Source organism: Phycodurus eques, chromosome 11 (genome assembly GCF_024500275.1).
Source record: "Phycodurus eques isolate BA_2022a chromosome 11, UOR_Pequ_1.1, whole genome shotgun sequence".
NCBI classification, from domain to species: Eukaryota; Metazoa; Chordata; class Actinopteri; order Syngnathiformes; family Syngnathidae; genus Phycodurus; species Phycodurus eques.
The window spans coordinates 14,764,246-14,776,713 of NC_084535.1; the positions used below are offsets into that span (position 1 = coordinate 14,764,246).

Sequence of the window (12,468 nt, forward strand, 5' to 3'; positions counted from 1 at the left end):
ACTAACACAAGAATGAAATGCAGTATTTTTTTGTGTTACTTTTTCTGGGGATGTCCCATTAGTCTTTATGTTCCCTGGCTTTCATCATTCTTTAATAAATTGGCTTCCTCTCTGTCATTTGCATTTGATCCCAATCCAAATGTGCTTTAAAAGCCTGTAAAGTTTTGCTGTCGTAACACTTTAAATTTAGAAGATTGTGGTAGCACGGCTGCGAATGAATTATCTGTGTGTTTTTGAGTTATTTATATGATGTCTACACTGTATATAGATAGATTGTTGCTGTGTTGTCTTGCTGTAGTGAAAGCATAAACGTAATAGCTTATAAATGATGAATGGGACAAAGCAGGCTCCCAACAGTAATGCATCACAACACGCAAGTGCTCCCAACACACCCATTACAAAAGGTTGTATGTGGTTTAAGGATGCTACAATAACTACTGTGTGCATGACATGACAACAATTAATGAATGTTTTTGTGGCACTCACATCATATCACTTAACTTCCACTTTATTTTCCATTTTGCTGTGCCGCCTGTGTTGTTTCTTTAAAAGACAGTGATGTACGTATGAGATCCTTGGTAACATGTTACCTTTGAAAGCAGTTTATTGACCATATTGATATCAAAAGTTATCAAAAAGACAAAAACTAGCTTCTTGGAAAATTCTGAGTCATGAGTCTACTGATGACCTTACCTGTCTTTCTGCTATTATTCCTGAACATACATTGCTATAAAACATAAGTTAGAGAACACTTACAGATGGAAGTGTATGACCCCTTGAAAGGTTCATCGATAATACCTGAAAGATTGAAGAAGGTGAGTCAAGAACTACAAATAGTAGAGTGGGATAAAAGAGATAAAACCTCTAAGGGCGTGTCATAAGGCTTTATTCACTAAATTGTACTCTAAAAAAGTAATAATCATCATTGTCTTTCTGTCTTTAAGGGTGATGCTGGACCCCCGGGTCCACCTGGTCCTGTAAGTATACTAAGAGTATGGTGTGTTTTTAATCCGTTAGTTATCAACTATTATTAAGCAAATACATGTAAAGTGGAGGCGGCACGGTGGACGACTGGTTAGAGCGTCAGCCTCACAGTTCTGAGGACCCAGGTTCAATCCCCGGCCCCGCCTGTGTGGAATTTGCATGTTCTCCCCGTGCCTGTGTGGGTTTTCTCCGGGCACTCCAGTTTTCTCCCACATCCCAAAAAACATGCATTAATTGGAGACTCTAAATTGCCCGTAGGCATGACTGTGAGTGCGAATGGTTGTTTGTTTCTATGTGCCCTGCGATTGGCAACCAGTTCAGGGTGTACCCCGCCTCCTGCCCGATGACAGCTGGGATAGGCTCCAGCAAGCCTGCGACCCTAGTGAGGAGAAGCGGCTCAGAAAATGGATGGATGTAAAGTGGACCCCTACTACTCGTTGGGGATAGGGACTGGGCCGGACCACCAATAGTGAAAATCTGCGGATAATTGATGACCATTGTAATTGCATTAGGGGGGGAAAAAAATTATATATTATTTTTTAATATATGGGGCTGTCGAGCTACATCCTTTGAGGGAAGGACAGGACAAGCTAGGAGAGGACAAGGACAGGAGAAGAAGGACAAGGGTTGTGAACGCGGCTGTACAACTGAAGTGTGGTGGGACTAACTATGTAAAGTATAAAAGTCTATAGGACGAGAGTATGAGTGAGGGATACACATACAATTTGCATATTCATGAGTTATTTGTCGCAATAAGTGAGTGGCCCCACACCCAGTGAAAGAGACCCAGGGGTGTGTGCCTGGGTCTCATGCAAGACACACGCAAGTGAATTGACACCATTTTACATGCACAAAGACTGACAGAAGTGCCCTGTGATTGCTGTGGCCGCACCACGGAGGCTGGCTATTAACCAAGCTCAGGCTTCCACACATTGATCTCTCATCTGGGTGTCATGAAATCTTGTTCTTGAAATCTGTTACATCTTCAGATATGTACTTAGTTTGCAGAACTACTTTTCAAACTGTGAAAAAGGATTTTTCTCTGACATACATTTTAAGTAGAGGTACAGAGAAAAACAGACTCTGCTTAGCTAAAGGTTGTGCAGAATGGGTGTTATTGCATGAATGAATGAATGAATGAATCCATTGCTTTGATGTTTGGATGTTCCATGTACAATGCAAGTCAAAAAACAGTTAATGAGCTGCATTTGACCTTGAAGAAACACTACCCATGATACCCTTGATACCCTTGAGAAAATGTTGCATAATAATAATAAGAAGAAGAAGAGGAAAGCCCACAAATCAGGATATGAGTTGTTATGAAAGAGTCCTACATTTTTTTTTCTAAGGGTCTACTGACGACTGACTTTTCACCAATGAGCGAATTTTTTTCACTTTCATTGTCATTGTCAGAAAGGCAGCATTTTAAAAGCTAAATAAGGCAGCTTTTACTGTTGTTTATTTCTCTGAATTTCAAGAATCAGAACCACATCAGAATCGACACCACAGTGGACGGTTTTAATGCCTGTCCAAATCACTGAGGACTTTCTTTGCTGTTGTCTCTTTACTTAAAATGTCACTGCAGTGGGAGAGAAAATTGTTCGTCTCAATCAAAACCAAAACGCTCCGTTGTGTTCAACGTTGTGTGGTGAGCTGTGGACCACCCAGGATATTGCAGACGTATACAGCAGCACACACAAGAGAAGAAAACATTAGTCATTTGATAAATGGGGCTGTTTGAACATTTAGTACCAGTCTCTGTCTGCGCTGTCTGCCTTCCTGTGGCAGATAATTTTGGCAGTTAAGCATCGATTTCCCTTACACAGCAGAAGCAGGGGTTCAGATCATTACCCTCCCTCCATAAACCTTGGGCCTCTGTGTATTAGTGGCAGAGAGGTGCAGTGGTTTTAACGGTGCACGCTGCAACATTCTCGTCGATGGCTTTAACGTGGCAAAACAGGCTTTTGAGCTTGGAGATATTTTTTTGTTTTGTTTGTTTTTACAGCTGCCAGCCTCACTTTAGAGTGGCGCTTTGTAATGGGTTCAACTAAAGCTGGCACACTAAGCTCTGTTGAGTAAATAGTGGCATGCCAGAGTTCACCGCTCATGTTCGAAACTGACAATGAGGCTGCATGTTGATGGCAGTGAGACGTTGATCAGTGATTGAAGTCAGGAACTGAGACAAGTGACTGCATGTTGACTTTAAAATGGATGGTGTCGAGAGCCCTTAGAGTATCTGATTTAAGGTTGCCATTGCTCCAGATGGGGGGGGGGGACCCATCTCATATGAGACACTGACTTAATGACTGTAATTGTTGCAAAAAGCTCCTAAGCACATATTGTACAGATGCACCTGCACAAAGACTTTAATTTAGGGAATGAGCTGCTATCAAACAATGGAAAAGCTGCACAACTTACAGTAAATATGTGGGGGCAGCTTGCACTTCCTCCTCTATGCTGCTTTCGCTTACTTTCTATAATGTCTCACTTCCTTAATTAGGATGCTTAAACCACTGAACATTGAGCTGCTTCTTATATCACATACTGTGGGCGGGAAACGTGAGACAGAGGAGGACAGAGGGCGTTTTTGTTTGGTTTTATCTGCCATGAAATTAAAGACTCAAATGATATGCACAAAACTCCCATTAGCATATATGTACAGTACATGAATCATGTTAAACCTGATTAATCCAACATTATGTTAAATCTGTATTTCTAGCAAAGAAAGTTGTTCCAGAGTGGGAATCATAATTATGAAATGTGTAAAATACAATTTAACTAATACAGTACTATGATAATATTTCTTCCTGGTCTCATTTAAATCTGTTATATTGTCACAAATAACACCTGCAATACTGCTCATAGATTAATAGCCAATAACTAGTTACTATTAGGTTAAAAATGGAAACAACTTTAAATAACATAAGCCATAGATCATGTGAAACTCGCACCGGGTTTAAATGCATACAATGTTTTTTTTCACGCATGTTCTTACTCCTCTCATCTTTAAATTGACAAATGTACGTAATTTCCTTAAACTTCAGTGCATATTTTTATTTGTATTGTATTGGTAATCATCCTACCGCACACCACAAAACTATACAAATGAGTCCAATCAGGACATGTCTGCCGTCATACAAGGCTGTAAACCAACACGCACACACTGAATCAGTCAATATGTCAAATGGAATTTTGCGTGCAGTGATGAAAACAACAACAACAACAACAAAAACTACTATTCAGCTTTTATCCTTCTGGTTGACAGTGGTATCAAGTTGTTTGGAGCAAGGTTGTGCAGGTGAAGATGAAAAATATCCATCCATCTATTTTCAAGACCGCTTATCCTGGTTAGGGTCACAGGGCACTTGTGCCTATCCCAGCTGAATTCGGGCAAAAGGGAGACTACACCCTGAACTGGTCGGCAGTCAGTCGCAGGGCACATATAGACACGGACAACCATTCGCACTCACATTCGCACCGTAACCGAGTGCGGACTGAACCCACACTGCCTGCACCAAAGTCAGGCGAGTGTACCACTACACCATCAGTGACAGATGAAAAATAAGTGACTGGCAAACTTGAGAAAGCAACTATCAACCAGCTTGTGTATTTTGGATGTTAAAAATGAACCTCAGTCATACTCTCAAATCACAATGGTGTTTCACAGCTGTAATTTTATTCAAAAGTCAGAGGTCGGGGACTCAAGTCATATGACTTGATTCAAGACATACTCAAGTCACCGATTTTAGGACTCGTGACTGCCTTGGCTAAAACTTATAAAAGACCCAACTTGACTTGGATTTGAAACTCATGACTTGACAAGTGTTTCCTGTTTACAGTAACATCCGTCCATTTTCTGAGCCGCTTATCCTCACAAGAGTCGCGGGAGTTTAAAGTAACAAAAAATAATTCAATCTGCAATTTCAACTGGTATTTTGTATTTTTTTTTTGAAAGAAAAATATTTTTGTGTGTTGTGTGCACAAACCTGCCAACCTGGATTCAGTATTATGCAGAGTTCAGAGGCCACCTCATGAAACACCTAAAGTATTATGGAGGGAGCTCTGAAGATTATTATGAAAGTGTGCTTACTAGCCATAACATGAGCCCCCCAAGCAAGCACCTTTTACATGTATGGTAAGTTACGATTGACACTGAAAAAGAGATATTCATTTAATATATACTTATTATTGTGTTATAGTATGTTGTAGGTGTAAAACAACTCCACATAAGACTGAGAGATGTTTCTAATATTTTGGTTACCATAGCTACTTGTGGGGGTCAAAAAAATCACACTTCTCGCTGTATGTTTTGGCTCTCATTGGATTATGCAGGTATACTCTTGTGGCCAGTGAATGTATTTATAAAGTATGCATGGCATAACTTATAACTTAAGTTATTTCATATGCATTGTAAGATCAGAGACAGGTTCTTTAAAGATGACTTTTTTTTTTCTAGGTGACAGCTCATGGATTGAAGCAGCTCTCTGGAACTGTAAGCAGCTCCATTGTATCATGAATCAGTGATAATTTGCACATACAATAGAACAGTATTTCTTGCAGAGTCACATTTTGAACTGCTTTATTTGTTCCTGTGTGTTAAAGGATGAAATGATAAATATGCAGAAGGGAGAACAGGGAGATCAGGTAAGCATTGTTGGATATCGTTTTGGATTAATTAAAAAAACATTTTTTTGACAAGGCGGCACGGTGAGCGACTGGTTAGCACATGTGCCTCACAGTTTTGAGGACCCGGGTTGAAATCCAGCCTCGCCTGTGTGGAGATTGCATGTTCTCCCCGTGCCTGCGTGGGTTTTCTCCGGGTACTCTGGTTTCCTCCCACATCCCCAAAACATGTGTGGTAGGTTGATTGAAGACTCTAAATTGCCCATAGGTGGGAATGGGAATGTCAATTGTTGTTTGCTTATAGGTGCCCTGCGATTGGCTGGCGACCAGTTCAGGGTGTACCCTGCCTCTCGCTCAAAGATAGCTGGGATAGGCTCCAGCACGCCCCTTGACCCTTGTGAGAATAAATGGTATGGAAAATGGATGTAATGGATGGATTTTGACAAATCAAATAAAATGTGTTGTCGGGTGAAATTGGAACTCAAAGACTACAGGAATTCAAGGTAACTCATTAAAGCTATTCAATCTTGACAATTCAGGTTTTCATTTTGGTATCGTTCTCATAAAGGGTTATACATTTCAGACCATCTTCTTTTCAGTTCGTAAAGTTATGAGGGTAATACTTTAATAATACTTTAATAATTTTAATAACATGTGAGAAGGTAATAAATGCAACCCTAATATGAGTTGAAAGGGAAAATGCATTCACTACCAGCTCATCTCGAATAACAGAAAGGATGTTATTTTTAGCCTACAGAAAAGGTCTTAACACTGATTGATTGTATTTTTTCAAAAGGCATTTAAGGATATCCTGGATATGCGTACTGCTACTACCAGTTACAATAAAATGGGGGGGAAAAAAATCACTTTTTTAAAAATTATTCTTTTTTTTTTATTTTTACATTTTGTTCTGTCAGGGCAAGCAAGGCCCGTCTGGACCAACTGGACTCCCCGGCCTCCCAGGAGATCCAGTAAGTAGACCTGCAGCAGACTTCATGTCAAGCCCCGTCGCCTTCTCCGTCACCTTGGCTTATCCTCTGCTTACCAACGCAGTCTGCCAGACTGAGCCCGAGATCAATTGATGAATAGCGAGATGTCGGGAGACAAATCTAGTCTCTTTTTTCTAACGCAGTCAGTCAGCAAATTTAATAATTAATTAGCAGAAAAAGGAAAATCACCCTGTTTTTTTTTGCCAGAAAACAGAAGTGCAATTTGTTTGCTGCACCTGCTTTGATAATGAGCATCTGTCTTTCTTGAAAAGCAGGGTGGGGAAAAAAGAGACATTTTATAAAGCCTGTCTAAAGGAAATTATCTTGGAACTCGACAGTCTGCTGCAGCAGTGAGGAGGAGGCTGGTTGTGGTAATGGATGTGTGAGAGATGAAGGTCTGCTGATAGATTTCTTTTTTGTCCCCACTCCTGTTGAAAGGGCTCATCAGGGGTGCCTGGGAGAGATGGACTAAAAGGACAGAAGGTAAGAAAACTTCAAATCAAGTTCTCACCTCAAAGAAAAACAAGTGGTGTTGTGATGTTTTATTAGCAGACAAGCATACAAGCATAGCATACAAGAATAAGTACAGTACAAACACAATACACACACAAGACTACAACACCTTCCTGATGACTCACCTTACAAGCCGTTCATGCCATCGTCACTCACTCCAGAACTGTTTTCCCCTGTTTGATGCCCTTGACTACCCCGCTATTTTACACAAACCCCTTTTGCGGCAGGACTCGTTCCAAACACTTGACTGAAAGTGACGAAGTGCAACAGCTTGCACTTTGACACACGAGTTTGATGAGGTGTGTCACTTGTCAAAATAAATGACGCTTTACAAGCGACTCCCCTTCCGCCAGAGTCATTCTGTCAAACTCCAGGGGAGAGAAATAAATCTAATTCCAAGTGCTTAAGCTTTCTACGTCCTCTCAGATTTGTCACCTTCACTAATGCAAAGTAATGCCAGAGACAGGTGTGATTATGTATTCACAGCAAAAACAAACATTAATTTCAAGAGTAGATTTGGATGAAAAGCAAATATACTGTGCATAAAGCCATTAAATTATGTGGCTGCAGAGCGAATATTAAGTGTGCTTACCAAAACTAACAATAAAGTGTGTCCTTGTGAGGCTGCCCAATTGTTGACATCTACACGAGCAAGGCGTCCCCTAACACTGAACCCTCTTTTGGTCACTTAAATATTTTCATTCTTTCTTATTGATACACAACCCAGGCCTGCTCAGGTTGTATACGTATATTGTAGATATATATGGGTTGATTGAATGATATAGCCAAATGGGAACGTACAGTATCTATGTGAATCTTCTCCTTCTTTATTCTTATTAATCTATAGTCTATATTTTAACATGAAAAAAAATCTAGGAAAAAAAACAAACATGGCAGACAAACAGTGCTCAAATTTTGTCGCACATAATCTCTATTTTTTTAAGTTCAAAGTTGTTTCTTTCAAAGTAACCATGTAAAATAAATGTCTAGTTGCTTTGACAGTGCTTTTGGACTATATCAGACTTGCTTCTTGGTTATTCTTGTTCATGCATGTCCTGTGTAATATGTGGAGTTTATCTTGGAATTAGTTTCACCAATGTGAGTCAACCAGGTCTTTTCCCACCCTGTCCTCCCTTGCTTTATATAAGCGAATATTTTTGACAGTCTTGATTGTTTTTTTAAATACATTTCACCATATAACTTAATGCACTGAGGATATAGTCATACATCTACACACTGGTATAGCCAATAAATAACACCTAACGTTTATAGAGTCTTGTGTGCCTCTGAGTCATGCAATTTCTGTGACATACAACAATGACCTTGTGAAATTAGGGTACACGCTGTAGATTTCCCCTGAGAATTAACATTTTTAGTGCAATTCCCATGACTTTCTAGTGATTTTCTTTTTACTTAATGGATGCTGATTGTTTTGTTCATGCCTCTACCATTTTCCTTTACCTTCACTGAAAAAAAAAGAGAATTGAACAAAAAAAATTGCATTTCATATGCTGTTTTATGTTCAATTGAAACTAAGTTGATTTAGACTTACACTCACTTTTACCTTGCTCTGTCACACTGTTAACTGTAAACACTTCGCCATGTCGCTCCCTCTTCCTTGCCTTCCTTACATATGTCAGCTGTCCCTTTGACTTTTAAGCAAAAGAAAGCAAGTTGTCACCATCACTAGAGGTTTAGTTACATCCATGAAAGGATTGCATTAAATTACTTCAGGCAGGAACCAAAAATGTTGTTTGTCATGTAGGCAGCAACTTTCAAACAAAACTTTTATTTTGATGGTAATGTGAGGGGTTCTACAAGTCACCAAGGACAAACACTGCTCTCCAAAAATGATCACAAGAAATGATGACTCATTAATCTTTCGGTAGGGAGACTTGGGAGAAGTGACTGGGCTTCAGGGACCTCCAGGACCAAAGGGCGAGCCTGGAGAGCCTGGATATGTGGTGTGTATTCATTTTGATCTCACCTTTTAGGCTGCCCTGAACATATATGGTTGATAAAAACTTAAAAATAAAGCTCACGAACCGGCAGCAGATAATCCAAACTCGGTCATGCAGCTATACACAGACGCCATGCTATTACGATGACGCAAACCGTTACGTAATCAAACATTGGATAACCTAACCTAGGTTATCATTTCTCCCACCATTGTGAAGATGATGGCTGTTGAAGGATTGCATTTTATTGATCTCCCTATGCATATACTGTAAAAATGTTCATTATAGCGTCATCAAACAAGTGACTCGTGTACGGTCCTCCACCGACTTCATAGCTTTGAACAATCTTGTCTGTTTTCTTGGGAACAACACTCCATCTGAAGCGAGCTCATCGAGCAGAGAAATAAGGGAAGCAAATAGTGCAGGCTGAAGTGTTTATACCTCTTATATGTTCTCTAACGTGATATGTGTGCAAAGTAAGATACCATCTTAGGGACGGCGGTCCTTTCACGAATGGCTTTGCTGGTAAGTGTCTCTGAGGGAACATAGACATTTTCCCGACATTTTATGGTCTTTGTTATTTAAGACGACAATAAAAGCGATAAAACAAACTCAATGGGTGTCTTTAATGAGGGAGCCCTCTTCAAATAACTGTCGCTCAATTGATTTTTGCCAGTAAATGAATAATGAAGGTCTGTATTTCTTTGCTCACTTTTATGATTGGATGTAATGATGTAGTTCTCCTGGAAATGGCATCATTGTTAGTCCCAATCCACCATCTTGAAGCTAATATACAACATGCATTTTGGGGCTTGTTAACCACAGTAATCAATGACCTCTATGTGCTGTAAAGTAAATGAATGATAATAGCCTACACTTTTGTAACCACTGCAAACAGGAATGAACATGAGGTTGTGACAGTTTTCAGACTGTTTGCACTGTAGAGTTTAACTTGTTCTGTTATTACATCTTTTTTTCTGATTTACTTCTCATGTTGTCATGTAGGGTGATGGGCTGTCTATGTCCAGAGGCTCTCGCGGCCCCAAGGTAAAGCACCGACACTGTAAATCATGGTCTTCAGGTCTTATATTCTGTATTTGTAAAGTAAACTCAAAGAAAATTAGTTAATGGAACATATTATATGATCTGAATTTATAATACTCCAAAATGTCATTGTACTCATAACAACTGCTTTATTATTACAACAATTAATTTCTGAGTTAGGTACATTTTCGGGAATGAGAGATTCTAACTTGGCTGCACGGTGGGTGACTACTTTGCACATCTGCCTCACAGTTCTGAGGACCTGGGTTAAAATTCGGCCTCGCCTGTGTGGAGTTTGTATGTTCTTCCCCTGCCTGCATGTGTTTTCTCCGGTACTCCGGTTTCCTCCCACATTCCAAAAACATGCATGGTAGGTAAATTGAAGACTCTAAATTGCCCGTAGGTGTGAATGTGAGTGTGAATGGTTGTTTGCTTATACCGTATGTGTGTACGCCCCCGACGATCGGCCAAAGGTGCGCAGTTGACAGTTGGCGCACATAGCACATATCGATTTGGACATTGTTTTTTTTCTGGAGGCAAATCTCCACCGGCCCCCCAATCCAACTCAACGAGAACAGACATTGTGAGTCAACGTCGGCTCACTACTAAATTTTTTACCTGTGCCCTCACAAATGTTATTCTAAATGAATGACTTAAATTTCCCACAAACACCCTCCAAAACCTTGTAAAAACAATTTCCCAGAAGAGTGGAAGTTGTATGCTGGTGGAGTGGGGAGGTGGGGGGTGTTAAATTTGGTCCTTTTCATGGTGCAATAATCCTATGTCCAAGTCTATTTACAGCATTTTGTTCCAGGGTTTTTTAGCTTTAGGTGCTAAAGGTACAAAATATGTTTATGTTTCCTATGTCATTGGTATGGGGGGGGGAACACCTGAAATATTGTGTACCTCTATAATGACGTGTAGAGTTTCAAATAAAGCATATAAGGAACACATGTATACCCCACTGGCCTTGTAAATACTTGTTTCCTCCCCTTCAAGCTGCAAAAGGCAAAAACACTGAAAGCAAAAATCCATTCGGGTCCAGTGTAAATACTTAATGATCATGCAGTGCAGCAGCTCTCCAGGAGCTTCGGATTGAGCCGTCTAACTGCTGCCTTGTTCTTTTGTCAGGGGGAGCGAGGCGTCCCAGGACTGCCTGGAGAGCACGGTAATAAAGGCGAGCCTGGAGAGAGCATCACAGGCATGCCTGTAAGTATGATGCTGTATTTGATTGTTCTCCATATTTATTCTTTACCTTGAGTTCACATAAACACCCGGTAAAAGAGGGCTCAGCGCTGCAGTAAATTGACTTTCTGCTGAAACTAGCAGTCATTACTGCTGGATGCTTCCTGCCATATGCCATGCATTCAACCCTTCATCATATATCTTGCACAATGCACGTTTCAACCTCGTCAACAAGATTGCAAGGGAATCTGTCTCGATTTCTTTTAATATAGAATTGTTGGAGGCAGAATCAATATGAGCAAAAAATATCTAACATAATAGCTTTATTGGAGCCCTGGTGCTAGAGGCCAGGTGGTGTTAACAAGCTGCGTGATGTGTTCTCAGGGCCCCTTGGGACCTCCAGGAAAGCCAGGAATTGAGGTTTGTGGAATATACCCTAAATGTATGCAGGCACGTGCACAGATAGACCCCAAGTGGTGCTCAAGCACCAGCCTTTTTTGGGGGGGGCCAGGAAGAAGAAAGTGCCCTTCTTTGCTGCAGTCCAATTATTCCACCAAAACCAGCACCCACCACCCAAACACCCCACCCCCCTCCAAAGAACACTTTCAATCAGGAAAGATCTTCAGCAGCACCCACACCCCTCCACCCCCTTGAAAAATATTTTCCTGTGGGTGCCTTCTTTTTTGGGGGTGGGGTTTGAGGACCTGTCCTCTAAACTCTTTGTGTAGATGCCTGAATCCATGACATGATTTTTTAAATTTTGTATTTTTTCCATCTTAATGATATCGCAACAAGCTGCATGATAATCATTGTACAGTGGAGTTAATTGTTAATAATTTTGATGAGAATTAGGAATTGAAAGGAAAAACAATTTTTGAAATAAAATTCAAAACAACATCTCCAAAATGGATTTTGTTCAATTTATGAGGTTCCACGGTAAATCATAATCAACATTTGTACAGTATATGCCAATTGGTAATTTTCTCTGCTAAGTCATCAATGCTGATGTTTTTTTTTTTTCAGGGTCTTCATGGAGTCCCAGGTTCACCTGGGCCTGTTGGAGCTCTAGGAAGAGTGGTGAGTTGTTCCCATCACACCATCCACCACCTGCCGCGTGTGCTGATAAAAGTCAGACTTTCAGCACACTGCAGGCTGTTCGATCACACATTGCC

At 40.4% G+C, this 12,468-nt stretch overlaps 1 protein-coding gene across 3 annotated transcripts in view; it reads left to right on the forward strand.

Moving 5' to 3' along the window:
• The window catches only part of LOC133410161 (collagen alpha-1(XIX) chain), a 129,925-nt gene that overhangs the window by 71,302 nt on the left and 46,155 nt on the right, over window positions 1–12,468 (forward strand). For all 3 annotated transcript variants that reach the window (XM_061690959.1, XM_061690960.1, XM_061690961.1), the window contains exons 18-27: window positions 945–977; window positions 5,441–5,476; window positions 5,587–5,628; window positions 6,525–6,578; window positions 7,035–7,079; window positions 8,999–9,073; window positions 10,073–10,114; window positions 11,243–11,320; window positions 11,681–11,716; window positions 12,320–12,373. In XM_061690959.1, the coding sequence (XP_061546943.1) occupies window positions 945–977; window positions 5,441–5,476; window positions 5,587–5,628; window positions 6,525–6,578; window positions 7,035–7,079; window positions 8,999–9,073; window positions 10,073–10,114; window positions 11,243–11,320; window positions 11,681–11,716; window positions 12,320–12,373 (495 nt within the window). The remainder of the gene's footprint in view (window positions 1–944; window positions 978–5,440; window positions 5,477–5,586; window positions 5,629–6,524; window positions 6,579–7,034; window positions 7,080–8,998; window positions 9,074–10,072; window positions 10,115–11,242; window positions 11,321–11,680; window positions 11,717–12,319; window positions 12,374–12,468) is intronic.